This window comes from Podarcis cretensis (genome assembly GCF_951804945.1).
Source record: "Podarcis cretensis genome assembly, chromosome: 1".
Classification (NCBI taxonomy): Eukaryota; Metazoa; Chordata; class Lepidosauria; order Squamata; family Lacertidae; genus Podarcis; species Podarcis cretensis.
Genome location: NC_137170.1, coordinates 8816862 through 8844684, shown reverse-complemented (window position 1 = coordinate 8844684; position 27823 = coordinate 8816862). Strand labels below are relative to the sequence as shown.

The 27823-nt window shown below is 47.2% G+C and overlaps 1 protein-coding gene across 2 annotated transcripts in view; it reads right to left on the bottom strand.

The window, feature by feature from the left end:
- DAAM1 (dishevelled associated activator of morphogenesis 1) overlaps positions 1-27823 on the bottom strand; it is a 182145-nt gene that overhangs the window by 88458 nt on the left and 65864 nt on the right. For both annotated transcript variants that reach the window (XM_079986770.1, XM_079986771.1), the window contains exon 3: positions 10256-10345. In XM_079986770.1, coding sequence (XP_079842896.1) covers positions 10256-10345 — 90 coding nt within the window. The remainder of the gene's footprint in view (positions 1-10255; positions 10346-27823) is intronic.

Sequence of the window (27823 nt, the reverse complement as noted above, 5' to 3'; positions counted from 1 at the left end):
GTTTCCAAGGTAGCTGCCTGAACGCACCTTAAACGGCACCTTGTTTTAGAGCGGGAAAACAAGAGGGGGAAAATTCTCCCCCTCTCTGCGCAGCACCTCCTGCCGCTTCGCTGAAGGGGCGCTGGTTCTCCCCCCTCTCAAACAAGGTGCGTCCTATTGTCCGGTGCGTCCTATGGTGCGAAAAATACGGTATGCATGGACCTTAAGATCCTCTTCTGTGGGGCATACCAGGAGAGGCGGTCCCATAAATACGAGTTGGAAGGGACCAAAGGGTCATTTAGTCCAACCTCCTGCAATGCAGGGACGCAGGTGGCGCTGTGGGTTAAAGCCTCAGCGCCTAGGGCTTGCCGATCGAAAGGTCGGCGGTTCGAATCCCTGCGGCGGGGTGCGCTCCCGCTGCTCGGTCCCAGCGCCTGCCAACCTAGCAGTTCGAAAGCACCTCCGGGTGCAAGTAGATAAATAGGGACCGCTTACCAGCGGGAAGGTAAACGGCGTTTCCGTGTGCGGCTCTGGCTCACCAGAGCAGCGATGTCACGCTGGCCACGTGACCCGGAAGTGTCTCCGGACAGCGCTGGCCCCTGGCCTCTTAAGTGAGATGGGCGCACAACCCCAGAGTCTGTCAACACTGGCCCGTACGGGCAGGGGTACCTTTACCTTTACCTTTACCTGCAATGCAGGAATCTCGGCTAAAGCATCCATGACAGACGGCCATCCAACCTCTGCTTTAAAATCTCCACGGAAGAAGAGTCCACCACCTCTCAAGGGTGTCTGTTCCACTGCCGAAGCGAAAAGGCGTTTTCAAGCATAACTCTTTCCCTTGGCCTTTGAGAAACTGCCTAAGTTTTGTGCGGCTGTTCTCCGGTCAAGATAAGGAGCTCCCTGACAAAGAATCAGGCCATCTGGCTTAGCATTGTCTAACCCTGACTGACAGTGGCTGTTCAGGGTTTCAGAGAGAGGTCGCTCTCAGCCCTACCTTGTACCTATGGACCGCCTCTCCCAGTATGCCCCATGGAGGACCTTAAGGTCCATAAATAGCAACACTCTAGAGGTCCCGGGCCCAAAGGAAGTCAGATTAGCCTCAACCAGAGCCAGGGCCTTTTCAACACTGGCCCCGGCCTGGTGGTACGCTCTGTCTCATGAGACCAGGACCCTGCAGGATGTGATTTCTTTCCGCAGGGCCTGTAAGACGGAGTTGTTCCGCCTGGCCTTTGGCTTGGAATCAACTTGATCCCCTCCCCCTCCCCCTCTTTCCTTTCTCCTTCTGTGATGGAACTCCTATTTGGGGACTTCCCTGGCTTTTTTCTGGCCCACGTAGGACCAGTCTGGACAGTTGGCCTTGGTGAAGATTTGACATTTTCATCCCCCAAAAAGTTTTTGATTTGCGTTTCTACTGAAATGAGGCTGCATTTTTAATGTATTTTAATCTTGTTTTTAAGTTGTATTTTAATCAATTCTTTTTATACCTAGTGTTAGCTGCCCTGAGCCCGGTCTTGGCTGGGGAGGGCGGGGCATAAATTTATTTATTTATTTATTTATTTATTTATTTATTTATTATCATCTGGAATTGACAGGAATGGAACTCAGGGCCGCCTTCTGCATGCAGGGCAGGTGCTCTAACCACTGGGCACAGCTCCTTCCCTGTGGGACAATGATTCCCTGGACAGGCTGTAACCAAACAGTGTTTCTTGCTGACCAGTCAGGAAAGGATTCAGATCAACGTTGACTTTGCAAATCTACTGTACTGACAGGATGTCCCTATTTTCATTGGAGAAAGGTTGGAGGGTATGGAATGGCCAAGGGACACGGGTGGCGCTATGGTCTGAACCACAGAGCCTGGGACTTGCCGATCAGAAGGTCGGCGGTTCGAATCCCTGTGACGGGGTGAGCTCCCGTTGCTTGGTCCCTGCTCCTGCCAACCTAGCAGTTCGAAGCACGTCAAAGTGCAAGTAGATAAATAGGTACCCCTCCGGTGGGAAGGTAAACGACATTTCCGTGCGCTGCTCCAGTTCGCCAGAAGTGGCTTAGTCATGCTGGCCACATGACCTGGAAGCTGTACGCCGGGTCCCTCGGCCAATAAAGCGAGATGAGCGCCGCAACCCCAGAGTCGGTCATGACGGGATCTAATGGTCAGGGGTCCCTTTATGGAATGGCCTTCCTTTGCTTCACACGCCACCCCCCAAACCCCCAAACCAAAGGCTTGTATTTCCCAGGTTCTCTGCTCATCCATCCATCCATTCCCCCCACCACACACATAATAAGCAAATACAGCATAATCAAATACCTTTCATTGTCAAACGGCTCATTGTTTAAAAAGCTTCAGTTGAAAACCCTAAAGATTGCTAACAGATGCCTTTTTTTGGCTTCAGATGGGAAGACGGGGGGTGGGGTGGGGTGGGGGAGCCGCTCTGGGGGTGGGGGAGAAACAAGAGCAGGTATTGAAAAGGGGGAATTATTTCAAGGTTCCACTTCCATATATCACTAAAGGATTTCCAGCATTGGCCAAACAGGTGTCTTTCCAGTAAGGATGGAAGCAGACCAGTCTTCATTCATTGCTGGTCCCCGAGAAACTGGTACCTGGCACTTCACGGCCCCAGACATCAATAAGCCCTGGAGCTTGTGGTTCAATGGCAGAGCAGGTATGTTGCATGCAGAATGCCCCAGGTTTGGTTCCTAGCTGCTCTTGGTAAGTTTGGGAAAAGACTGTAACTCTGGCTAGCTTCTGCCAGTCAATGTAGCCAATATACAGATAAGAATCAGACAGCAGGACAATGAGAAATTCCCAAAAGAATGGTCCAAATTTATGGTCTACTTGGAGAAAACTGTACATAGTGTTTATTGTAAACATTTGGTTAGACCATAAGATGTAATGTGGTAATATAATAAGGATTGTATGTTTAAAGCATAATACAAAAAATTATTAAGGAATTATAGACATTTATAGAATGTATATATAGTAAACATGCTTAAGTAAAAGCAATATAGAGAAGCCAGAAGAGAGGTGGTGGGAAGTTAATTTGGATAAGATATAGATTTTTAAGGAGAATAAAGCTGTATTGTTTTTAGGCTATTTGAAAAAAATCAATAAAAATCACTGAAGGGAAAAAAAAGATGATGATGATGATAATAATAATAATAATAATAATAATAATAATAATAATAAATAAATAACATAAAAATTATTTGTATCCCACCCTCCCCGGCCAAAGCCGGGCTCAGAGCAGCTAACATCATATAAATAAGACAATATAAATAATACAAAATACAATATGCAAATAAAATAGCATTCAACATTCATTAAAATAATATAGAATAATATTAAATATCAGCATTTCAAAATTAAACAGAAATCCACTCTTAACAGTTACAATAAGTAATTTCTAAACTCCAATCAATAAAACCACAGCAAACCACAGTGCACAACATAATACAATACAAAATGAGATAGATAAGACCAGTGGTCTGACTCTGTATAATGCAGCTTCCTGTGTACTGAATTGTCCTGTGCATTTGTTCCTTAAAATACCAAACAAACAAACAAACAAACAAACAAACCACTGTGCCAACAGTCACTATAATACAACGGGCTGTTGTTCTTTCTGTTGCACAGAGACATCTAACTCTGCACCTGCAAAAAAAACTTGCAACCTGCAGCAAAATAGCAAATCCGGAAGAGGTACCAACTGCAAGGTATCAACGTGGCCGATGCTGTTCTCCATCTACACAAAGCAGTCATTCTTGCTAGCCGCCTGCGATTTTTATCACAGGCTGTCTGGCGACTGGAATTTCTATCCACAAAGGTAAGAGTTTAAATACCTGAGGGAGACAGGGAGGGAGGTTGTGTTTGAATGAAGTTGATGCTGCTGCTGTTTTTTTTTTTTATGATATAAAGTTGCTGATTTCACAGCTCAAAAGAAACGCTTACTGCCTGTTCTTGGTTAATTACCAAAGCCTGGAAACCGGACTTTAAACGAGCTACTCCTGCAATGCCTGAACAGCTTTGGACTGTGCAAATCTTTCTCTGGCAATTTAGCAAAAGCCCTTCTCAGGATTCAGGAAACATCATATCAGCTTCCCACAAGCTGATGCTCCTTTCATATGCTTCAGAGCGTAACACTCTCATCAGATGGCAGGGATGTTGACGGAAGCTGTGGTCCAAAATATCAGAAGGGCGCTGGGTTGGGGGAAGCTGCTTTTGACTTAAGAAGGCAACAGTTTTCAGTCTGTAAAATCGCCCGCTGAATAGTTTCAGTGATCTCCATCTGGCTGTTTGCGCTAAGCTATTGAAATATGCCTATAATCTGGCTTGAACCCGATCTCAGGTTATCATTCCACATTCTTCCCGCACTCCCTGTTCTCAGTTTACACTTGTGCGCACAGCTTCATTTCTTTCTTTAAATGCACACAATTGAAGGATTGCCAGTGGGCATCAATTGCAATGCTTCGAGGTCAGTGAATTCCACTTTTTATCTTTTGCCATCTTAGCACTGAGGGCACAGCTACATCCGAGGAGAGAATTCCAACAGAAACTGCTATTGACATTTGCAAGGCAGGACCAATGGATATTTCTTCTTCTTCCTCTTCGGTGATCACTTGTAGCCAAGTAAGATGGTCTTCCATAAACAAAGTATTAACAGTGAGTCCGTAAGTGACTGTGGAGGCCAATTCCGAATCCACACATCCTTCCACAGTGGGGACATTGGTGGGAGTTTATCACGGTGTGGATTTGCCAAGCGTGCCTTCCTCTTAGCACGTTTCTCCCTTGCGTCCTGAGTTCGAGCATCTTCAAAGCCCATGACACCTTAGGTAAAGGCTGTTCTCCAACTGGAGTGCTCGCAGGCCAGTGTTTCCCAATTGTCAGTGTTTATACGACATTTTTTTAAAAGATTTGCCTTGAGTGAGTCTTTTGTTGACCACCAACATTACGCTTTCCATTTTTAAGTTCGGAAAAGAGTAGTTGCTTTGGAAGACGACAATCAGGCATCTGAATAACATGGCCAGTCCAATGAAGTTGTAGTTGTTGAAGAATCATTGCATTCGGGTTTAACCGTACCGCCACCTGCTCCTACAAAGTGTTGTTGTTTAGTCGTGTCCGACTCTTCATGATCCCATGGACCAGAGCACGCCAGGCACTCCTGTCTTCCACTGCCTCCCGCAGTTTGGTCAAACTCATGCTGGTAGCTTCGAGAACACTGTCCAACCATCTCATCCTCTGTCGTCCCCTTCTCCTTGTGCCCTCCATCTTTCCCAACATCAGGGTCTTTTCCAGGGAGTCTTCTCTTCTCATGAGGTGGCCAAAGTACTGGAGCCTCAGCTTCAGGATCTGTCCTTCCAGTGAGCACTCAGGGCTGATTTCCTTCAGAATGGAGAGGTTGGATCTTCTTGCAGTCCATAGGACTCTCAAGAGTCTCCTCCATAATTCAAAAGCATCAATTCTTTGGCGATCAGCCTTCTTTATGGTCCAGCTCTCACTTCCATACATCGCTACTGGGAAAACCATAGCTTTAACTATACGGACCTTTGTTGGCAAGGTGATGTCTCTGCTTTTTAAAGTACTCCTCCATATTTAAACATCCCATATCCATCTGAGAAGGAGAACTCAGTATCTTCATTTCCCTTTCTTATTCCACCCACCCACTGGCCTTAAAAACCCACAAACCCACAAAATCCAAATGAACTTCAAAGGCCTTTTCTATCGTAATCCGAAAATCCCTCCCCTGAGCGGAGTCATCGCTTGGGCTTCACTGTTTCACGTGCGCTGCATTCCTTTCTTGGGGTCACTGCCCAGCGACTTTCTATTACTGCTCCGCAGCTTCGCTCTTCTCTGGTTCTGCCTCCCTTTTCAGAAGCAGCCAAGCCAGCCTCAATCTCCCATCTCTCGCCGCAGCTATTATGTAATAAATCCAGATCCCCCTCAATCAGGATCGCTTTTGTTCCTCGCGGCTTTGGAGTCCCCTCGATCGCTCGCACGGCACAGGCTTCTGCAACCATTTGGCAGCCATGGGGAGGAAGGGGAGGACGGGTGGGCAGGAAAATGAGAAGGAAAAGGCAGACTCTATTCAAGTGGGAGGTCAGACTCCTCCGCAGATTGGATGCAAGCAGTGTGGGAAGAGGGGGCACCTTGGGAGAGAACTAGGGGTCCTCTTTCTGGCATCTCCACGCAACTTAGACGTTCATAATGTATTGAAAACACACCATCAAACACCTGTGGAGTATCGGCACTCATCGGAGGCCCCTGCCAAGCCATTTTCTCAGTAGTTCAGGGATTTGTGAATGAAGGCATTAAGGACTGGTCCCCTCTACTACGGTATTCTTTGGGTGCATTCACCCCATACATTTAAAGCAAAGGGACGCGGGTGGCACTGTGGTCTAAACCACTTACCCTCTTGGGCTTGCTTATCAGAAGGTTGGCGGTTTGAATCCCCGCGACGGAGTGAGCTCTGGTTGCTCTGTCCCAGCTTCTGCCAACCTAGCAGTTCGAAAGCACACCAATGCGAGTAGATAAATAGGTAACACTGAGGCGGGAAGGTAAACGGCGTTTCCGTGTGTTCCGGTTTCCGTCACGATGTTCTGTTGTGCCAGAAGTGGTTTAGTCCTGCTGGCCACGTTTCAGGGACTCAGCGGGAGCGCAGGGAGGAGAGGAGATGGAGAGCGAGGGGGAGCAATCCGAGGGCAGCGTAGGAGAGGATGACAGCAGCCCGATAGATTCCGTGAGCCTCTCCAGCAAATCGGAAGATTCACAGAAGGGGGCACCGATGGGCAGGGCAAGGGGGGACCCAAGGGGGACACCCCAGAAACAAGGGGCCAGCGGGGACTCCCAGAGCAGCAGTTGGAAATCAGGACCAGCTTCCCCACCAGAGCGTAGTGGGGGGGAGGAGTCCCAGGTATCAGAGCCCACATATTCACCACCAGCGAGAGAAGATGAGTCAGGGGTGGCCATGCCTCCATCGGAGAGCGAGGGAACGGTCAAGAGGAAAGTTGCAGGCTGGGCGCGCGCGCCAAGTTCAAATGTACAGGCGAGCGGCACAGAAGGTAGCCCGGATAGGGAACCAGGTCCTAAAGCCCGCCGGAAGGAGGGGGAAGAATCATCAGGGTCAGCGTCAGAGGAGTCCAGAAAGGATGAAACCCTAGCGGGCAGGAGGGCCCAGAGGAGAAAGGAACTTAGGAAGAGGTGGAGCAAAGCGAGAGTCTTAAACTGGTGTGGAAGGGGCGGTCTAGGGTTGAGACGTAGAGCTGCGCGCTGCGGCTTTAAAATGAAAACTGAACCTCAATAAAGACTTTTGTACATAACTACAGCCTAGCGTTGGTCCTCTGTGAGCTGGGACCTAGAGGCAGCTCTGACACCACGTGACCTGGAAAACTGTCTGTGGACAAACTCCGGCTCCCTTGGCCTGAAAGCGAGATGACCGCCACAACTCCATAGTCGCCTTTGACTGGACTTAACCGTCCAGGGGTCCTTTACATTTTACCTTTTTTACATTTAAAGCACTGTTATACCACTGTGTGCAAGGACAGGTTCTGGCAGATTGAGCGGAGGAGACCAAGAGTAGGTCCAATGGTCAAGAAGGCGGTTTCTGCCCATGCTGTAGAGGGACGTGAGGGGCAGGTGGGGCTTGTCAACCTGGGAAGGCAGCACACCTAGGAGAAGGAAAACTCTGATCTTAAACCTCTGCTGCCTTGTGGAGTATCTTCCCTATATCTCGTGTACAGGGCAGTTTTTAATATTTGATGTTTTACTGTGCTTAATGTGTTTAGCCTGTTGGAAGCTGCCCAGTGTGACTGGAGCAACCCAGACAGGTGGGCAGCATCTAAATATCCTAAAACTGATTCTAAACCTCCACTGCCTTGCGACACATTTTCAGGAAAAGAAAAGGCAAAAACCCTACACAAATTAGGAGCGGAGTCCCTAAGACAGTACGTTGTATGCCTTCCAGCAACTCCTACAGCCAAGCTGGGGGGCAGAAGGGGTTTTTGGGATGTTGTTTTTATTTTGATTATGCATTTTGTGGTTTTATATTTTGATTTTATTCTGCGAAGCACTCTGAGACCTCCGGGTATAGGGCGGTATATAAATTCAACAAATAAATAAGTAATAAAACAAATAAAACAAATGTCTTGCTCTGCTTTCCATTGGACCACAGCAGTGAGGCTGAGAGGAGAAGGGTCTTGTCATCTGGGCAGCCCAGGACGCTGCCCAGGTTTGCACCCCAAGGAGGTCACTTTGGTACAGCTAACACAGCAGTCTGGCTTCAGCCCCGGAGGCGTACTCCATTGTCTCTTGAGACGGATGGATATCAACAAGTCAATTCCGCCAAATTCAAACCATAAGCGTTGTTCACAGACACCGTGCAGACCATCTGAATGAAGTTCATGGACTATCGGTGGTCCACAGACCACAGTTTGGGAACCCTACTTTAAAATTACTGCATTGCACAGCGTTGGACTGGATGACCCTTTGGTCCCCTTCCAATGCTACAACTCTATGAAAAGAGCCAACTCCACCTCCATGCATCGTTCCTCTAGAGACGCCTCGTTCCTTCCAAGCCCCGTTCGCTCCCCCCCCCCATCGCTGATCACCCAGATGGCTTGCCGCCATAAATACAGCGATGCTGCTTTCGCACTCGCTGCTTTCTAAACTGAACACGTCCTCATTCCGATGGCTTGTGAGGCTGCCTGCTAGCTCAGCATAAATTTTGCACCAGCCTAGGAAACGTGGCCACAATTCGACATGGGAGTCTACCAGGCGCATGCAAATCTAATGGGCGATGAAAATGGGCAAGTAGGCAAATTCCTGCCCCCCCCCCCAAAAAATGCATCGGTTTGTTTTAATCATGCAGGATATATTAGGCCCTGGGGTCATGAGAGGAGACCATAAAGAGTCCACAAAGCAGCATTAAAGATTTGGGCCTCTGCAGGGTTGTATTACACAAGGCTTGCCTTTTCGTTACCTGAGTTGTATTAAGATGCTTTGAGGGCATCCTTTGTATCCCATGAAATTACCGTGTTTTTCTGTGTATTAGATGCCCCCATGTATAAGACACCCCCTATTTTGGGGGACTCCAAATTAAGAAACACCCATGTATAAGATGAGTCCCAATTTTAAACCTAATTTTTTGGTTTAAAAAACCCTAGTCTTATACACGGAAAAACACGGTATATAAGATTCATCTGGTCTCTAGGCTCAGGCCAGAAATAGCGGAATGCTCTGCAGAAGACTTTTTAGTGCAGAAGGGAAATATTGAGGGCTGAATGTGTTCCTGTGTACGAGGAGAAGGCTCACACTCTGCACCCATCCTCTGCTGGAGTCATTGCCAATACTCGTTTTCAATTGGCGAGTTAACTGCTGTTTTTTGTTTTAAGCGGGCTTCTTAAGATTTTAGTTGTTTCACTGCAAATTTCAGCTTCGCCTTGCACATGGATGCAGATCTGCCTTTGCGATGTACACAGAAGATATGTGATCTGCCTTTTCTCAGTTACGGATTTAGAGAGGTGGTTCCCAAACTTCACACACTTGAAAACAGCTGTTGGGGATCACTTAATGATTTCTCAGTCTACTGTGGAAATTGAAACGCACTGTGCTAGGTCATAAGATTGTGGAGTTAGAAGGGACCCCCCCCACAAGAGTAATCTAGTCCAACCAATGAAGGAATCACAGTGGATGTGGCATGGTTGGCAAAGAATTCAAACTGTAATTCAATAAAATGCTATATTATAAATAAAAGCAGCTATAAAAATACAGTCAAATGGCAACATGCATATTCAGTGTGATGGATGTGCTGTCTCCTGTCTTCAATTGTAAATCCACAGATGTGCGGACCACCTGAATAAAGCTTATAGATCACATTTTGGGAAGTCCTGATTTAGGACACAGTCGTGCCTTGGAAGTTGAACGGAATTCATTCTGGAAGTCCATTCGACTTCCAAAACGTCCGGAAACCAAAGTGTGGCTTCTGATTGGCTGCAGGAAGTTCCTGCAGCCAATCAGAAGTCACGGAAGCCCCGGCGGACGTTCGGCTTCCAAAAATAGTTTGCATACCGTATCAGTCACTTCTGGGTTTGTGGCGTTTGGGAGCCAAAACGTTTGGGAACTAAGCTGTTCGAAAACCAAAGTACAACTGTATTGCCTTTAGGGGTTCCTCAAAACCGGCCCCACACACCCTGCAAGATTCTCTTCTTTGTTTCTCAAACTTGTCCCACAGAAGAGAAAGCAAAGAGCTGTGGAGGCAGTATTATCGTACTTTTTTAATCATTCTCTTACCTTTTTCTTGCTGCAGTAGATCTGCCATTTCTTTTCTGCTGGAAGAGCAAACATGGCTTCTCTATGCTTATCTGAAAGGTCGAGTTCATCCTGAGGAGAGAGAGATGCCGTACGTCATGAAAACATCCAATTTATTGCATAGATTAGCATTAACAACTGTGAAGGAGAAGGGGAGAAACCCCCCAAAAAAGAAAAGCCCTGCTGGACAGTGATGGTGAGGGGAGCCCTGGCCCCAGACGCATAATTCTGAGGGGCCACAATCCAGGACCCCATGACAGGCTTCCTTGCTGAGGCTGTGTGGCTGCCACCTTCTGGAGCTGTGGGGAGGTGAGCTGAGCCCAGGATGGGCCGTTACGGCCACAGTGGCACCTCCTTCTCATTGTGGCTGAGTCGGAGCCTGGACTTTTCCCAGCCCGCACTGGTCCTTCCCAGGGTCCCCCCTTCCAGCATGTGCCCTGCAGCAGGAGTGCAGGGATGAGAGTCGCCCACTCACCCAGGACCCACCTTTGTGCCAAGCAGAGGCGGCTGGGAAAGGGCTGTGCTTGGCACCTTGGCCTGCTCTCCTCTCCCCTCCGCCTAGGCCTACTGCAGCTCTGGCGCTGCTGGGATGCCATCAAGCCCACCAGGGAGCACCGACTGCTGGGAGCTCGCCGAGGGTGAACACGGCGACCAGCAGGCAACCTTCGTGAGAAGCGGCCGCTGCAGAGGCGCAGCGAGCCAAGTCTGCCTGTTGTCTCCTGCCTGACGCACACAAGCAGGTTAGGGGGCCTAATCCTTGCCTTGTCCTGGGCACTGCCAATGCGCATTATGTTGACATTTCCATTCCACCTTAAGGAACAGGCATGGGATTGTTACGTGTCACATGTCTGTTTACATTCCAGCACAGTATGCTGGGAACTTCCGTTTGTGTATAGCTTTTGTTTTTCCCCGTTCTCTCTGAGACGACACACGAGAGAGACAACATGTTTCTTTGTCCTGATTTATGATTCATAAATCTGTAGTTGTAGTATGCTTCCGCAAGCCTCACGCCTGTTCTGTGGGAGCAGTTCGATCTGCTGATAGTGTGCCCTGGTTCTGAAGCCCGGGTTGCTGATTGACGTCAGTGTACAGGCCGATGGAAGGAGACGGCACAGCTGGGGCTTGCCAGCTGGCCTCCCAGCCCTCTGCATGTCGACACATTATGCGGTTGTTGATGGATCAGGTTTGCAGTGTCTCTGGGCAATCATGTCTGGTGGGTCATACCTCTCCATGCCCACACACCTATCATTTCTGCAGCTCACAAGCTTCTAAGACACCCTCCCCAATGTTGGGTGATTCCCACAAGAGGGTTTGCTATCTCTGGGTGAGTTTCCCTTTCCTTCTCCAGCCCACAGCAGAAAGAGCTCCTGGAAGAGCTCTGGCTCAACCTGTCAATGGAATAATTTTGGAGGCCTCTGAAGAGCTTTATCCTGCATCCTGTACACTGGCCTGGTGCCCTCCAAATGATGCTGGACTCCCAACTCTGATCATCCCTGAGCAATGGCCATGCTGCCTGGGACTGATGTGAGTTGGGAATCCTAGACCTCAGGCAAGAGGCTGGAGAAAGCTGCTCAACAGCTATGTAGAAGGGAGAGTTTGTAGGACCTTTGCTGAGAGCAGATGCCAAGATGGGGAATTTCACAGCTACTGAAATTTATGGGAAAGGGATAAGCACATCTTTGGATTAGAGGTGATCTACAAGACAAGCCATCACCATGGGTCACTAGGGGATTAATTACCCAAATTGATCTCCAAAACTCAGGTCACTCTGTAGATGGTTCGCTGAATATTGAGACAAGTTACTATGAATCACAGGCAATAAATAAGGTGACGGGTGAATTCTGTGACCTCTTTTAGAGCTCTTCGCAATCTCTTTTTCTATTAGCAACCCCAAACAATTTAGTATCACCAGCTCCTCTCAATGTGGAAAGCTAAGGAAATACTCATTTAGCTTTCAGAAAAAAGCCCACCCAAAACATTCATGATGCACTTGGGTATTATCCCATCTCCCTAACCCCATCCCATTTATTTATTGAAAATATTTTTAACGCACTCTAAATTACAACAGCATCCGATAGATAAGCAAAAAGCAGAGGCCTAGGTGAACAACCGTGTCTTTAAACAGCACCCAAAGCTTGGTAAAATCTACACCACTCCTATGCCAGCAGGAAGTGCGTTGCAAATTGGGAGGTATATCAATGTGAAATGCTATGGGCCTTTTATGCCCGTGGTAAGCCGCCCTCAGAAGGAGCCTAGCCAGAGTGGGATTTGCAACAGCTACAGCTTCTAGGTCAGATTCAAAGGCAGCCCCACAAAGAGCACATTACAGTGATCATCAAGGATCACCTCTCCCCATATGAACTGACTCGGACCCTGCTATCATCATCTGAGGCCCTTCCTTGTGTGTGTGCCTGCTCTGCAGTGGCTCCCCATTTCTGGAGTGTTCTCCCCAGAAAGGCTCACCTGGCACCTTCATTATGTACCTTTAGGCTCCAGGTAAAGCCATCCCTCTTCTCCCTGGCCTTTGGCTAATTAAACAATCTATGGCATATCCTCCAACATGATGTGTTCCGAAACCAAGTTCTTCCCACCTGCGCTCCCGTGCAAGAGCGCAAGGCACTTTTTGGGTGTGTTCTTACTGTGCTCCAAAATGCGCATTTGAGTGACACACGAGATCACGGGCCCCAAAAGCGCTTTTTTGGGGGGGTCAAAATTGCACAAGAACATGGCAACAAAAATGGCCGCCGTGCTCTCACAGGAAAAACCCGGGATTCCATGGCCATTTAAACTGTGGGTAGGGTTTGTGATTTCTGTTTGTTACTATACTATGTATTTTTGTGTTTTTACATTGTAAACCGCCCTGTGATCTTTGGATGGAGGGTGGTAAAGAAATTTAATTAATAATAATGGCGATAATGATCTTCTTGAGGTTATCAGCACATGGGGTCACCGCGGCATGTTTGCAAACCATGAAGAATACTGGCTAGCTGGCAATCTTATACATGATGACCCAGCTTTTGGAAGGGTGCACAAGAAAACTCCAGAGTTTTTTTTTGGACCCAGCATATCGACAGGCGCCGAGTCAGGAGGCAGCTGAAGCAGGCAAGAATTCAAAGCTGCCACCAGCCACACTCACAAACTGGATATAAAGGAACAGAAAATGGCCCCTTAAAATCAGCCCGAATGAGGGAAAGGATGCTTTTCTAAGAGGGAGGCACTGCAGCAGTGACAGAACACTGCCTTCGTCGCCCCAGCTTGAAATTCTGCCACGAAATCCCTCCAGAAATCTGCACACAAGCTTCATCGCAAGCAGTTTCAATTAACAATCACGAAGCAGACTAATTAGTGAGCAGGAGATGCCAATTGGCAATTAGCTTCACAGCCCATCTGCATTTGTCCGTTTGGGCATGAATGGCGCTTGCATATTAGGTAGCTAGAAAGGGGTCTGGGAGGCAGGGAAAGAGAGATAAAAACCACATTACTGAACGACCACAAGTCCTGCTGGAACCTCAAATGCAAGCAGGAAAAGCCTCAACTCGGTATTTCCAAGTCTCAATATTTTTAGAACCAATCGTGTTATCTTTTCAAATCAATTGTCTCTGAACAGTCCTCGTGCATTCTCATATCGTTTTAGTTTTGGTTCATTTAATAGTAAAAATAATTTGGCCACCCAAAAGGAACTCACACACCACTCTGCCTTAGTTCGTTTCCATTTTGACTGTGCATCTTTCTCCTTCTTGCCTACTGGGGCAAGTGAATTGTTGTCAGAGCAAGCTACAGTCAAGCAATGCAGCTGATGTCGTAGAATCGTAGAATTGTAGCGTCCAACCCCCTGGCAAATAGACATTGTGTTGTGGCGACTGCATTGTAGGTTTAAGGTGCCATTTGGCACCTAGCTTATATATCTGAGTTTCTGAGGGACCGTTGAAGGAGCTGGGCATGTTTAGCCTGGAAAAAGAGTACACTGGTACCTCAGGTTACAGACGCTTCAGGTTACAGGCTCTGCTAACCCAGAAATAGTACCTTGGGTTAAGAACTTTGCTTCAGGATGAGAACAGAAATTGCACGGCGGCAGCAGGAGGCTCCATTAGCTAAAGTGGTACCTCAGGTTAAGAACAGTTTTAGGTTAAGAACGAACCTCCAAAATGTATTAAGTTCTTAACCTGAGCTACCACTGTAGACTGAGAGGAGATATGAGAGCCATCTGAATGGGTGTCACACAGAATAGGGAGCAAGCTTGTTTTCCTCCTGCTCTGGAGGGGAGGACTCGAACCAATGGCTTCAAGTCACAAGAAAGGAGATTCCAACCAAACATCAGGAAGATCTTTCTGACAGTAAGAGCTGTTCAACAGAGGAACGAGCTCCCTTGGAAGGCGGTGGACTCTCTCTCCTTCTTTGGAGGTTTTTAAGCAAAGGTTGGATGGCCATCTGTCACCGATACTTTAGCTGAGTTTCCTGCATCCGCTGATCGTCTTCCAAAGCAATTACTCTATTCTGAACTTAGAAATGGAAAGCGCAATGCTGGTGGTCAACAAAAGAGGTTTAAAGACTGCCTCAAGGCAAATCTATAAAAAAAAACGTACTTTGCAGGAGCAGGTGGCTGTACGCTTAAACCCAAATGCAATGATTCTTCAACAACAACTTCATTGGACTGGCCATGTTGTTCAGATGCCTGATTGTAATCTTCCAAAGCAACTACTCTATTCCAAACTTAAAAATGGAAAGCATAACGCTGGTGGTCAACAAAAGAGGTTGAAAGACTGTCTCAAGGCAAATCTAAGAAAATGTAGTATAAACACTGACAATTGGGAAACACTGGCCTGTGAGCACTCCAGTTGGAGAGCAGCCTTTACCAAAGGTGGCATGGGCTTTGAAGACACTCGAACTCAGAACTCAAGGGAGAGACGTGTTAAGAGGAAGGCACGCTTGGCAAATCCACACCGTGATCAACTCCCGCCCGGAAACCAATGTCCCCACTGTGGAAGGACGTGTGGATCCAGAATTGGCCTCCACGGTCACTTACGGACTCATTGTTAAAACCGTGTTTATGGAAGACAATCTTACTTGGCTACGAGTGATCACAGAAGAAGAAGAAGAAGAAGAAGAAGAAGAAGAAGAAGAAGAAGAAGAAGAAGAAGATGATGATTGCAGGGGGTTGGACTGGATGACTCTTGGGGGCCCTTCCAACTGTACGATTCTACGATCTAGTCCAGCGTTCTGTTCTTGGTGGCTAAGTCAAATACAACAGCACCCCCTGCGTTTCTGACCAAGGGGCAATCAGGTGCACACATTGCCTCTGTCAGTGGAGGTCAAACATACTGTACGTTGCAAACCACTTAGGGTTCTTAAAAAGAAGACGTATAAATTGTTCAAATAAATAAAAGATAAACAGAGCTAGTAGCTAGTAGACACTGAGTAGTCTCATCAGGCTCTAGGCTGGCGGGGCTGGTGGGGGCATTCACAATCCTACTTAGAAATGTTGGGGATTGCGCCCCAAACCTTTTGTTTGCGAAGTATACACTCAGCCACTGAGCTACAGCTCTTCCCTGACCTCACAGAAAGGATGCAAGGATGAAAATGGGGTGGGTAGAGAACTATGTGTGCCTTCCTGAGTGCCTTGGAGGCCAGGAGAGGAAGAAAGACAGTAAACAAAAGCCAGGCACGGATTGCAGGAGTGCTGCTCATGCTTCTAGAGGGAGTCGTGATTCCTGCAAAACCAGTTTGCCAGGTGAGAACAGCATCGAAAAGGGAGCATGTGCATCTCTGACAGCAAATGCTGATAGCTAGAATACTGTCTTCCCGGTGTGTTAGCAATGCTTTCAGGGCAAGAAGCAATATTTCGCCTGGTGCCTTCACCATACACCTTTAAGCGCCAGGCAAAATAATAAAATAATAATAATAATAATAATAATAATAATAATAATAATAATAATAATATCCCGCCCTCCCCAACCGAAGCCGGGCTCAGAGCAGCTAACAACAGTAAAAGTAACACAGTTTACATAAAATAAAAAATATTCCCTTTCAGTCAGGCCTTTGCCTGACTTGATCTACATCCTCTACCAGGGGTCAGCAAAATTTTTCAGCAGAGGACCGGTCCACTGTCCCTCAGATCTTGTGGGGGGCTGGACTATATTTTGAAAAAAAATAATGAACGAATTCCTATGCCCCACAAATAACCCAGAGATGCATTTTAAATAAAAGGACACATTCTACTCATGGAAAAACACGTTGATTCCCAGACCGTCGGCGGGCCGGATTTAGAAGGCGAGTGGGCCGGATCTGGCCCCAGGCCTTAGTTTGCCTACCCATGTCCTATTCAGTGGTACCTCTGGTTACGAACTTAATTCGTTCTGGAGGTCCGTTCTTAACCTGAAACCATTCTTAACCTGAGGTACCACTTTAGCTAATGGGACCTCCCGCTGCCACCACACAATTTCTGTTCTCATCCTGAGGTAAAGTTCTTAACCCGAGGTACTACTTCCGGGTGAGCGGAGTCTGTAACCCGAAGTGTTTGTAACCTGAGGTGTTTGTAACCCAAGGTACCACTGTATTCTTTTAAAAAATGCTGGCTCTTATGGGGTTTTTTATTGGGTTGTTGGTTTTGTTTTGATTTAATTATTTGATATTTTATGTGAACCACCCTGAGACCTTCGTGTATAGGGCGGTATAGAAATTAAATTATTATTATTATTATTATTATTATTATTATTATTATTATTATTATTTCATGCTTCCAACATACCGTCCAAGTTAATAATTTCAATTCATAAAGCCTATCAAACTGGGTGTAGTCTTAATACTTGGTACCAACCAGCCCGTTTTTAATCCTCCATTGATGTCATCCCAAACCCGGTTCGATGGGTGTGTCAACATCCTTTGAAAAGTAAGGCTACATTTCCATTTCGAATCGCCCGGAAAATAATGAGCAAAAGTCAACATTCAGGGTGTGTGCACACCCTGCTTGCACCACACAGTTACACACACTCAGAGTCAGCAGATATGAACACAGCTGCTCCATCCCTTATTTCTCATACAGCTGGATCAAGGGCTTTGGGCTGCGCTGCAAGATTAAGCATCTCTCTTGTGCTCACATCGGTTTGTGCGGCATTTCGTCACAGACTGCGGGCTCCTTCCCAGGGCACAACATTCAACGAGCTTCTCCCAAATCAATGTTTATTAGGAGTGCCAGCTCTAATCCATTTAACAGCGGTAGATCAGCTATAGTTTAATCACAGATTTGTTTTTTTACAATGCCCTAGAGAGATCCATGGGGTGCCCTAGACTGAAGGACCCAACGACATCAGGAAAGGAGGGAGGATCCATGCTGGTTTCCTCTTTTCAATTTTCACAGAGAGAAAAATGGGTGTTCCCTTCTGCTTGTACCCCGTACCTGGCAGGAATGTTTTAATTCCAGGGGGAAAACAATAAGACCATCTCAGGAAACTGAAGCTGACAATGTTTGTCAAGTGGCTCTTAAATCTAGATTTCTATAGTACCAAAGGGATACAAAGGTGTCCCCATTTTTGAAAGGCATTTGGTTCTGGCATTACTAGAAAAGTACAGCGGTACCTCCAGTCACGGACGGTGTTAAGTTGTGGGTGAACATATCAGACGACACAGCGATTCTTCAAACAGCTCCTGTTTATTCACAGTCCCAGAACTGAACTGAACAGAAGGGTTCAGCCAGCCTGCTTATATAGAGCTCCACTACAACGCAACAGTAACAACTTTCTGTAACTATCCAATCATTGAACGTCACTTTCAGTTCCTTATTTGCATATGTGGACCTGAGTGAAAATTATCTACAGTATCCCCCTGCTGGCCCAGGGTGAGAACTTCAGTACATAACAGACGGGACCTGTCCCGGGGCTCCAGCCAGACCCTGAGGTTTCCTGGAGGTGGCTGTTCTGCGCATGCGAATGGCACAGTAGAGCGCTTCTGTGCATGCGGCGAAACCCGGAAAAATACGTCCGGGTTTGCCATGTGCGTATCCCTCAGGATACGTAACAGGAGTTGAACGTAAATATGGGAACCACTGTAATATTCTGTAAATTCCCCCAAAGATAGATTAAAGAGATATGCTTCGCAATATCATCCACTCTCCAGAATTTATTTCCCACAATTCAATAAAAAGGTTTTCAAAACGCAGCTCACGGTAGGATTAAAACTGCAAAAAGCCAACCGAACATTTAAGATGCAATACAATTAAAAGTTAAGAGCAAGCAAATTGATTGTAGTTCTAGTTTGCATGAATCCAATTAGGCTGTAATAAAGAGGCCTAATTAGCAAACGGGTTGGCAGGAAGCCTTAGAGGGCATACAAGTTGGGAGGCTAGACAAGAACTGAACAGGCAACACCCAACTCCACCTAGTCACCACTAAGTCTGGAGCCCCCTGCTGTACAGACTGTATAAATACACTACTCTGTGTCTCCTGCTTATTGATGGGCAATATAGTGGTACCTCGGGTTACATACGCTTCAGGTTACAGACTCCACTAGCCCAGAAATATTACCTTGGGTTAAGAAGTTTGCTTCAGGATGAGAACAGAAATGGTGCGGCGGTGGCACAAGGGCAACAGGAGGCCCCATTAGCTAAAGTGGTGCTTCAGGTTAAGAACAGTTTCAGGTTAAGAACGGACCTCCGGAACAAATTAAGTATGTAACCGGAGGTACCACTGTAGGGACAAGGAGAATAAGAGGAAGCACTTTCCCCCCATACATTGAATAACTTGCTACCACAATATATTGCAATGGCCCCTAACTGAGTTAAGCCAATTTATGGAGGACTGTTTTTCAAAGGCTAAAAGGTAAAGGTAAAGGGACCCCTGACCATTAGGTCCAGTTGTGGCCGACTCTGGGGTTGTGGCACCCATCTCGCTTTATTCGCCGAGGGAGCCGGCGTACAGTTTCCGGGTCATGTGGCCAGCATGACTAAGCCGCTTCTGGCAAACCAGAGCAGCGCACGGAAACGCCGTTTACCTTCCCGCCGGAGCGGTACCTATTTATCTACTTGCACTCTGATGTGCTTTCGAACTGCTAGGTTGGCAGGAGCTGGGACCGAGTAATGGGAGCTTACCCCATCGCGGGGATTCGAACCGCCGACCTTCTGATTGGCAAGTCCTAGGCTCTGTGGTTTAACCCACAGAGCCACCCGTGTCCCTTCAAAGGCTAGGTAGCTAAATAGAACCTCCAGCTTCAGAGGCAGTATATCTGCGAATATCTTGGAGGATGAAACGGGGAAGCTTTTACCTTCTGGCCCTGATTGTGTGCATCTGGCTAGCCGCTGTTGGGAACAGGACACTAATACCTCGTCCTGCATAATTGCAATTTATATTTGTGTTTTAGCATGCAGAGCACTGCGGAATTTTGTTTTGTAGGAGAATGACAGGAGTGGGGACCTACGGAACCCTCTGTGCTCCTTTGAGAGGGAAGGAGGGACATAAAAGGAATAAATAATGTGCATTTAACGCCACCTATTCGCACTCTCTCGGATGAAAATCTCCAGGAACAGGCAGGCACCTGTCAGAACTAAAGAGTGTAATGCACACCCTCAAGAATAAGGCAGGGTGGATACTCATAGCACCGCGACCTTCCCGGCGTCAGGTTACGCTTAAACCTTTTAACATAAAAGCTTTGCCTGACATTTCTTCAGCTGACTTATGCTAAATCGTTCGTTACCAAGAAAACAAATTCACACCTTCTTTAGACTTAGACCAGAAGCCAAAGTCAGACATCTCTGACTAATAAGCAGGAATAAACAAGGGAGAGGCTCCTGAAAAGAGTAACTCTCTCCTCCCAGCTTCCCTCTGCTTATTAGATGAAGACGTGTGATCTAAAGACACCAGAAGAATCTTCTGGCATCCTATTCTCACAACGGCCAACCAGACTGCTTAATGGGGAACCTGCAAGCAGCATTGGCGACCGTGGAGGGAGACCCTTGTCAAACTACAGTTCCCAGGATGCTCTGGGGGGAAGTCATGCCTGTGGTACGACGCTGCTTTAAGGCATCGCGCAGATGAGCTTTGTAGGCAGCAATCATCAAAGACCTCAGGCGTCACCACCAAGGTGGAGCAGCGCTCGATGCTCGTTTTTAAGATGCAATGATTCAGAAGGCTGCTACCACTTCACAGCCCGGTTTTTTTATTGCCGGATTGCTTTCCTTGCATCAGCAGCGTCGAGCGCTTCAACATGTGTCGTTCTCATCTGGGTGGGGAAATGTTAGTGCTGGGGAGGGGCGGGCAAAGCGCAACAGATGCGAAATCAGATTTGGTGAGAAGAAAATGGGACGGCTCAGTTGGTTAGAGTGTGGTCCTGATAACGCCAAGGTTGCAGGTTCGATCCCATTTAAGGGACACTGAATATTCCTCTTTTTTGTGTGTGTCAATAAATTTTTATTATTTTCTTTACACATTCTTTCTTACATTACATTAATCAGCATATAAACATTTTAGCTCTGCCGATCTTGTGACTTCCCCCCCTCCCTCCAGTTGGTATCTCTTATCAGATCCATTTGCGTATTTTATCTTTTCACATCTTCTATCATCTACATTGTAGGAGTTACTTCGGTCCTGCTAGTGTTTTTAAATCTGTACAGCTGAGGGACAGCTGCATATACCTGCATTGCAAGGGGTTGGGCTGGATGATCCTCAGGGTCCCTTTCAACTCTACAGTTCTATGATTCTAAACACAGAAATCTAGCATGTGGAAGCAGAGGAGGAGACCACCGTTCAGCGGTGGGTTACATGTTCCCTCACAGAGCGACCAGACCCAGAGGTGTTTAACACACAATCCTTCTTCCCACGGAGTTCTGGCAATGGTGTCGTCTGCAACTGACAGCTCCTGTCTCTGTTTTCACACAGGAAACAATCCCAGCCCGACCTCCACAACCTGGAGATGCCAGCGATTGAACCCAGAACCTGCTGTGTGCAATCCAGATGCTCTAACCCAGTGATTTTCAACCTGTGGGTCCCCAGATGTTGTTGGACTACAACTCCCATCATCCCTGAGCTCTGGCCTTGCTAGCTAGGGGTGATAGGAGCTGTAGTTCAACAACATCTGGGGACCCACAGGTTGAGAAAAGCTGCCTAACCCATGGGTAGGCAAACTAAGGCCTGGGGGCCTAATCTGGCCCAACCGCCTTCTCAATCCGCGGACGGTCCGGGAATCACCGTGTTTTTACATGAGTACAATGTGTGCTTTTATTTAAAATGCATCTCTGGGTTATTTGTGGGGCATAGGAATTCGTTCATCTTTTTCCCCAAAAAATATAGTCCGGCCCCCCACAAGGTCTGTGAGACAGTGGACCGGCCCTCTGCAGAAAAGGTTTGCTGACCCCTGCTCTAACCCTTAGCTTCAGCTCTCCGTTGCTTAAAAAAAAAAAAAAAAAGATATTTAAAGATACCCTCAGGAATCCTGTGAGTTTCAAGCAGCCCTGAAGTGCTCAGTCAGTTTAACAATTCAGGGGATCAAATGAAGTAAGCGATCTCAGCTGGTGGTTAATTTATAAGATAGCGTCGCTGTAAACGCCGCTGACACCGCTCAAAGTTTTGGAAAAGGCAGGCAGGCAGAGGGAAGAGTCTCCATCCAGACCAGGCAGTCATCTCCAACTAGAAAGTGGAGAGATTATGGAGAGATACAATCCATCAATGATATCTGGCAGGGCAGTTGCCGCTGCTGCTCCTGTTGTTGCTGCTGGGGTATTCAGACTCCCCACCTCTTTATTATTAGCAAGTGGCACTTAATTCATTTGCAGTTTCAGAAAGATAAAAGAAACAAGCAGAAGCCTTCCAGAAATATAATACCATCTGAAGACATGTGTAATTTGGGGCAGGTGGGCTGTGGGGGATGAAAAAGCCAATACATACAAAATGCTAATTTTATGCAGCTTTAAAAAAAAAAAAATTAGGAGGAAAGTATAGCAGCTCTGGGAATCACAAGTGGGGAGAGTGGCTCATAGTCAGTGGTGGTGTTGTTGTGGTTAAGAGTGTCGGTCCAGGACCTGGGAGAACAGGATTCGAATCCCCACTCCAGCCACGAAGCTCCCTGGGTGATCTTGGGACAGTTACTGCCTCTCAGCCTAACCTACCTCTCACGGTTGTTGTGAGGATTAAATGGGGTGGGGGGGGTGGGAAAACAATGTACGCCTCTTTGAGCTCCTTGGAGGAATATAAATGTAAAGAAATGGATAACTATCTAACGTGGTGCATGTCGCGAATTCCTCGCGGCGCTTTCAGCAGAAACGCTCAGTCCCAGGTTTCTTTTCAGTGCAGTCTTTTTAATGTGAGCTATATACAAGTATTTTTGGGACGCAGGTGGCGCTGTGGGTTAAAGCCTCAGCGCCTAGGGCTTGCCGATCGAAAGGTCGGCGGTTCGAATCCCTGCGGCGGGGTGCGCTCCCGCTGCTCGGTCCCAGCGCCTGCCAACCTAGCAGTTCAAAAGCACCTCCGGGTGCAAGTAGATAAATAGGGACCGCTTACCAGCGGGAAGGTAAATGGCGTTTCCGTGTGCGGCTCTGGCTCGCCAGAGCAGCGATGTCACGCTGGCCACGTGACCCGGAAGTGTCTCCGGACAGCGCTGGCCCCTGGCCTCTTAAGTGAGATGGGCGCACAACCCCAGAGTCTGTCAAGACTGGCCCGTACGGGCAGGGGTACCTTTACCTTTACCTTTTTATATACAAGTATTTACAAAAACAGTCCATACAGAGTACCTGCTCCTTAAGGCAAACGAATACTCTCCACCACAGCACCACCACACCACAGCACAACCACAACATACTGTTGCACAGGCTTTCCTTTTAAAACAGGTGATAGCCAATCACATTCCCGCTGAGTCACTCTGACCCAGCACTTCACAGAGTATTGCATCAGCCTGTTGAAGCCCGCAGACTTACCGTATTTTTTGCTCTATAAGACTCACTTTTTCCCTCCTAAAAAGTAAGGGGAAATCTATGTGCGTCTTATGGAGCGAATGCAGGCTGCGCAGCTATCCCAGAAGCCAGAACAGCAAGAGGGATCGCTGCTTTCACTGCGTAGCGATCCCTCTTGCTGTTCTGGCTTCTAAGATTTAGAATATTTTATTTCTTGTTTTCCTCCTCCAAAAACTAGGTGCATCTTGTGGTCTGGTGCGTCTTATAGAGCAAAAAATACGGTACTCAGTATCCTGCGAATCCCAACAGTGCAATAGTTTTATGCTTGCCAAGCGGAACTTTACCCCCACAAGTACCCCATGCCCACCCCAAGTCTGCTCCAGGGGGGCTGGGGAAAACCCCAGAAAAAAATTAGGAAGATGGGTAGGTGGTCCCCATTGTGAAAGTAAATCTCACCTACAGCTGCTTGCATGCTCTTCATGGTCACTGTAAGATGGAGATGCTGGGATAAGTGGACCTTTGGTCCAAACTAGCAGGGCTTTTCTTCTGTTGGGCCTATGGTCTCGGTCCAGTATATTTGAAGGAGGGACGCGGGTGGCGCTGTGGGTAAAACCTCAGCGCCTAGGACTTGCCGATTGCATGATCGGCGGTTCGAATCCCCGTGGCAGGGTGCTCTCCCGTCATTCGGTCCCAGTGCCTGCCAACCTAGCAGTTCGAAAGCACCCCGGGTGCAAGTAGATAAATAGGGACCGCTTACCAGCGGGAAGGTAAACGGTGTTCCGTGTGCTGCGCTGGCTCGCCAGATGCAGCTTGTCACGCTGGCCACGTGACCCGGAAGTGTCTGCGGACAGCGCTGGCTCCCAGCCTATAGAGTGAGATGAGCGCACAACCCTAGAGTCTGGCAAGGCTGGCCCGTATGAGCAGGGGTACCTTTACCTTTACTCCATCCCCATTGTTCTGCCCGGGCACTGAGGTCCAGCGCCAAGGGCCTTCTGGCAGTTCCCTCCCTGCGAGAAGCCAAGTTACAGGGAACCAGGCAGAAGGCCTTCTCGGTAGTGGCACCTGCCCTGTGGAATGCCCTCCCATCAGATGTCAAAGGAAAAAACAACTATCTGCTTTTAGAAGACATCTGAAGGCAGCCCTGTTGGTTGGAAGCGGCCCAGAGTGGCTGGGGAAGCCCAGCCAGATGGGCAGGGTATAAATAATAAATAAATTATCATCATCATCATCATTAGTATTTATTTTGTAAGCCAATCAAAGACTTAATATTTCTCTCTCTCTCTCCCCTCCTCTTCGAAACACCTCCAAGTTTTCAAAAGCTGCTCACTGACACAAGTCTGCCTGCCATGGCTTAACCCACTGTCTTTGATTCCCCCCCCCCCCCGGTCAGAGTTTCCATGGGACAGCTCTTCTTCAAGCAGGAGGGAGTAACAGGGAAATGTTCTCCTCTGCTGGTTTCAGTCCAAGCTGCAAAATTCAAGTTGCAAGAAAGGAGAGCTCGGCTAAACATCAGGAAGAACTGTCAGAAGAGCTGTTTGACAGCAGAATGGTCTCCCTTGGGAGATGGTGGACTCTCCTTCCTTGGAGGTTTTTAAGCAGAGGTTGAATGGCCACCAGTCCTGGATGCTTTAGCTGAGATTCCTGCATCGCAGGGGGTTGGACTAGATGACCCTCGGTGTCCCTTCCATTTCTATAATTCTATGATTCTAATGATGCGCTCCTAGACAGCATCTTAAAAAGCAGAGACATCACCTTGCCAAAAAAGGTCCGTATAGTAAAAGCTATGGTTTTCCCAGTAGTGATGTATGGAAGTGAGAGCTGGACCATAAAGAAGGCTGCTGAAGAATTGATGCTTTTGAATTATGGTGCTGAAGGAGAATCTTGAGAGTCCCATGGACTGCAAGAAGATCAAACGTATCCATTCTTAAGGAAATTAGCCCTGAGTGCTCACTGGAAGGACAGATCATGAAGCAGAGGCTCCAATACTTTGCCCACCTCATGAGAAAAGAAGACTCCCTGGAAAAGACCCTGATGTTGGGAAAGATGGAGGGCACAAGGAGAAGGGGATGACAGAGGACGAGATGGTTGGATAGTGTTCGAGAAACTACCAGCATGAGTTTGACTAAACTGAGGGGGGCAGTGGAAGACAGAAATGCCTGCCGTGCTCTGGTCCATGGGGTCACAAAGAGTTGGACACGACTAAACGATTAAACAACAACAACAACAACAACAACAACAACGATGCGCTGTCTGAAGCTCACCAAGTCTGAAGCTAATTCCAGGGCCCACATGCAGGAAACTTCACTTTGCAGATGAAATCTATCTACCAGCATTCAGCACCTCATTTTTCAAAACTTAACCTTTGGTTCTCCATGCTTCCGCATCTATCTATGGCACTTTTTAAAAATGTCCTCATGAAAACCCATCAGCATTCTAGTGTGCATCTCTCATAGCATCAAGATTTTATAAGCAATTTTGCCTGGTACACACCCCAGCAATCTCCCCATACGCAATGCATTTGTGTACATTATTTTCACTAAACGAGTGTAATTGCCCTAATATGCCCATTTTTGTGCACACATTGTTTTGTTGGGAGCGTTGCATCATAAAATTCAGAGAAGTGCAAATTTCTAATGACACCTGTGTTTAGGTGTACTGTTTCAGGAAGTGTTAATCAGGTCGGTTGGCCTTTTTCTCCCTCCTCAACTAAGCCCTAAATTAGAGTCAGTTTAGTATCCCAACCTGCTTCCTTAGCCTCATGCACTTCCCCTGAAATCACAGCTATTAGGATTCAAGCCATTCTAGGAGGTAACATGATAATAAGTGCGAGATCACCTTATTGATGCCTACCTTCATGTGCAAAACTGAGGAGCTCTTTCATGTTCATTTTCTGAGATTAACATGCACCAGCTCTTACGATATGACATATTTTGAGGTCTTAATCCTGAGAAAATTAACCTAAACTTATTTCCTCATTTTTCTTTTCCCCCAGGTAAATACGAAATAAGTCGTCAAGTATAAGGGACCCCTGACTATTAGGTCCAGTCATGGCCGACTCTGGGGTTGCAGTGCTCATCTCGCTTTATTCGCCGAGGGAGCCGGCGTACAGCTTCCAGGTCATGTGGCCAGCATGACTAAGCCGCTTCTGGCGAACCAGAGCAGCGCACAGAAATGCCGTTTACCTTCCCGTGGAGTGGTACCTATTTATCTACTTGCACTTTGACGTGCTTTTGAACTGCTAGGTTGGCAGGAGCAGGGACTGAGCAACAGGAGCTCACCCCGTTGCGGGGATTCGAACCACCGACCTTCTGATTGGCAAGTCCTAGGCTCTGTGGTTTAACCCACAGCGCCACCCGCGTTTCCCCCAGGTAAATACAAAGTAAGTCGTCAAGTATATTCACAGCCTAATACACCCCTCCGTCAAGATCCATTTGGAACGGGAACAGATAATATAATAGATTCGCTTCCAGCCCGCTGTATATGAAGCCAAACCACTGACCTAAAAAGTTTCCCTTGGGGGTTTGTCTGTCTTGCTGCCTTAATTTGCTGCAAGAGTCTTTCCAATAAAGCAGCTTGCCATCCTAAATTAAACCACTTTTGGGTTGAGCCTCCTTCAACAGACTTCCAGTTCCATGCTGTTGATGCTGGATGCAAGTTGTAATCCCAGACTTTTGCAGGGAACCAGCTTTGGAAAGAATGCTTTCGTTGGTGCAGCGATGTCCTGACCTGGACAAAGTACTCAGACTTTGTTTGCTGCTAGAGACTTTACTGCTCAAATCGGAATGGTGCATAAGCAAGGAATTGGTCACCGGCTGTGTTTGAAATCCCCCCCCCCCGGCGCATTTTGCAACTGACACAGTTCCAATTGCGACCATATGGAGACTTTCAGCTGTTTGAAATGAGCAAATCAAACAAAAGCAATTGAAACTGCAATGAAATTGCAGCTGAAAGTCTGTGGATTTTGATAATAAACCTGATTTGCAATGGGGGTTGAATAGTTTTGATTGCATGTGTGTGTGTATGACAGAAGTATACAAATATTTTCATAAATAAATAAATCTTTGGGTGGCTCCTACCCCTCATCCTGGCTCCTCAGAGTCCATGACTAGTATCTATGCCAAGAGAGATGATAATAATAATAATAATAATAATAATAATAATAATAATAATTTATTTATACCCCGCCCATCTGGCTTATAAGAATAAGATGATCTCTCTCTCTCTCTGACACCCACAGAAGGGGAAATCCACATATTACTGGAAAGTTGGCACTTACTCCCTGCCAGAGAGTATCACTTAAGGCTGCTCAGCAACACACCTGTTCTGAAAGTCATTGTCTCAGGCTTGGATTACCTGTGCCTTCAACGCTGCCTCCCCCATTCTGATAGCAAGCATGATCCATAATGCATGATCTAATGATTAAAATTGCTCTGCGTCTCTAATGGCTGCTGATGACATGGAAGGCTTAAGCGCCCTCTCAAACCAAAGGGGTTAATCTGCCCCAGAGCTATGCTTGCTCCATGCCTTTTAACTGCAACGAGGTACATTTGCGCACCTGAGGATTATACCATATTATAGGGATATCAATTCCATTGCACTCTGAATACTAAAGTGCTTCAGTATGTTGCTGGGAGCGTGTGCACACTGACGAATGGAAATGAGAATTCTGCATCCCCCAAAAA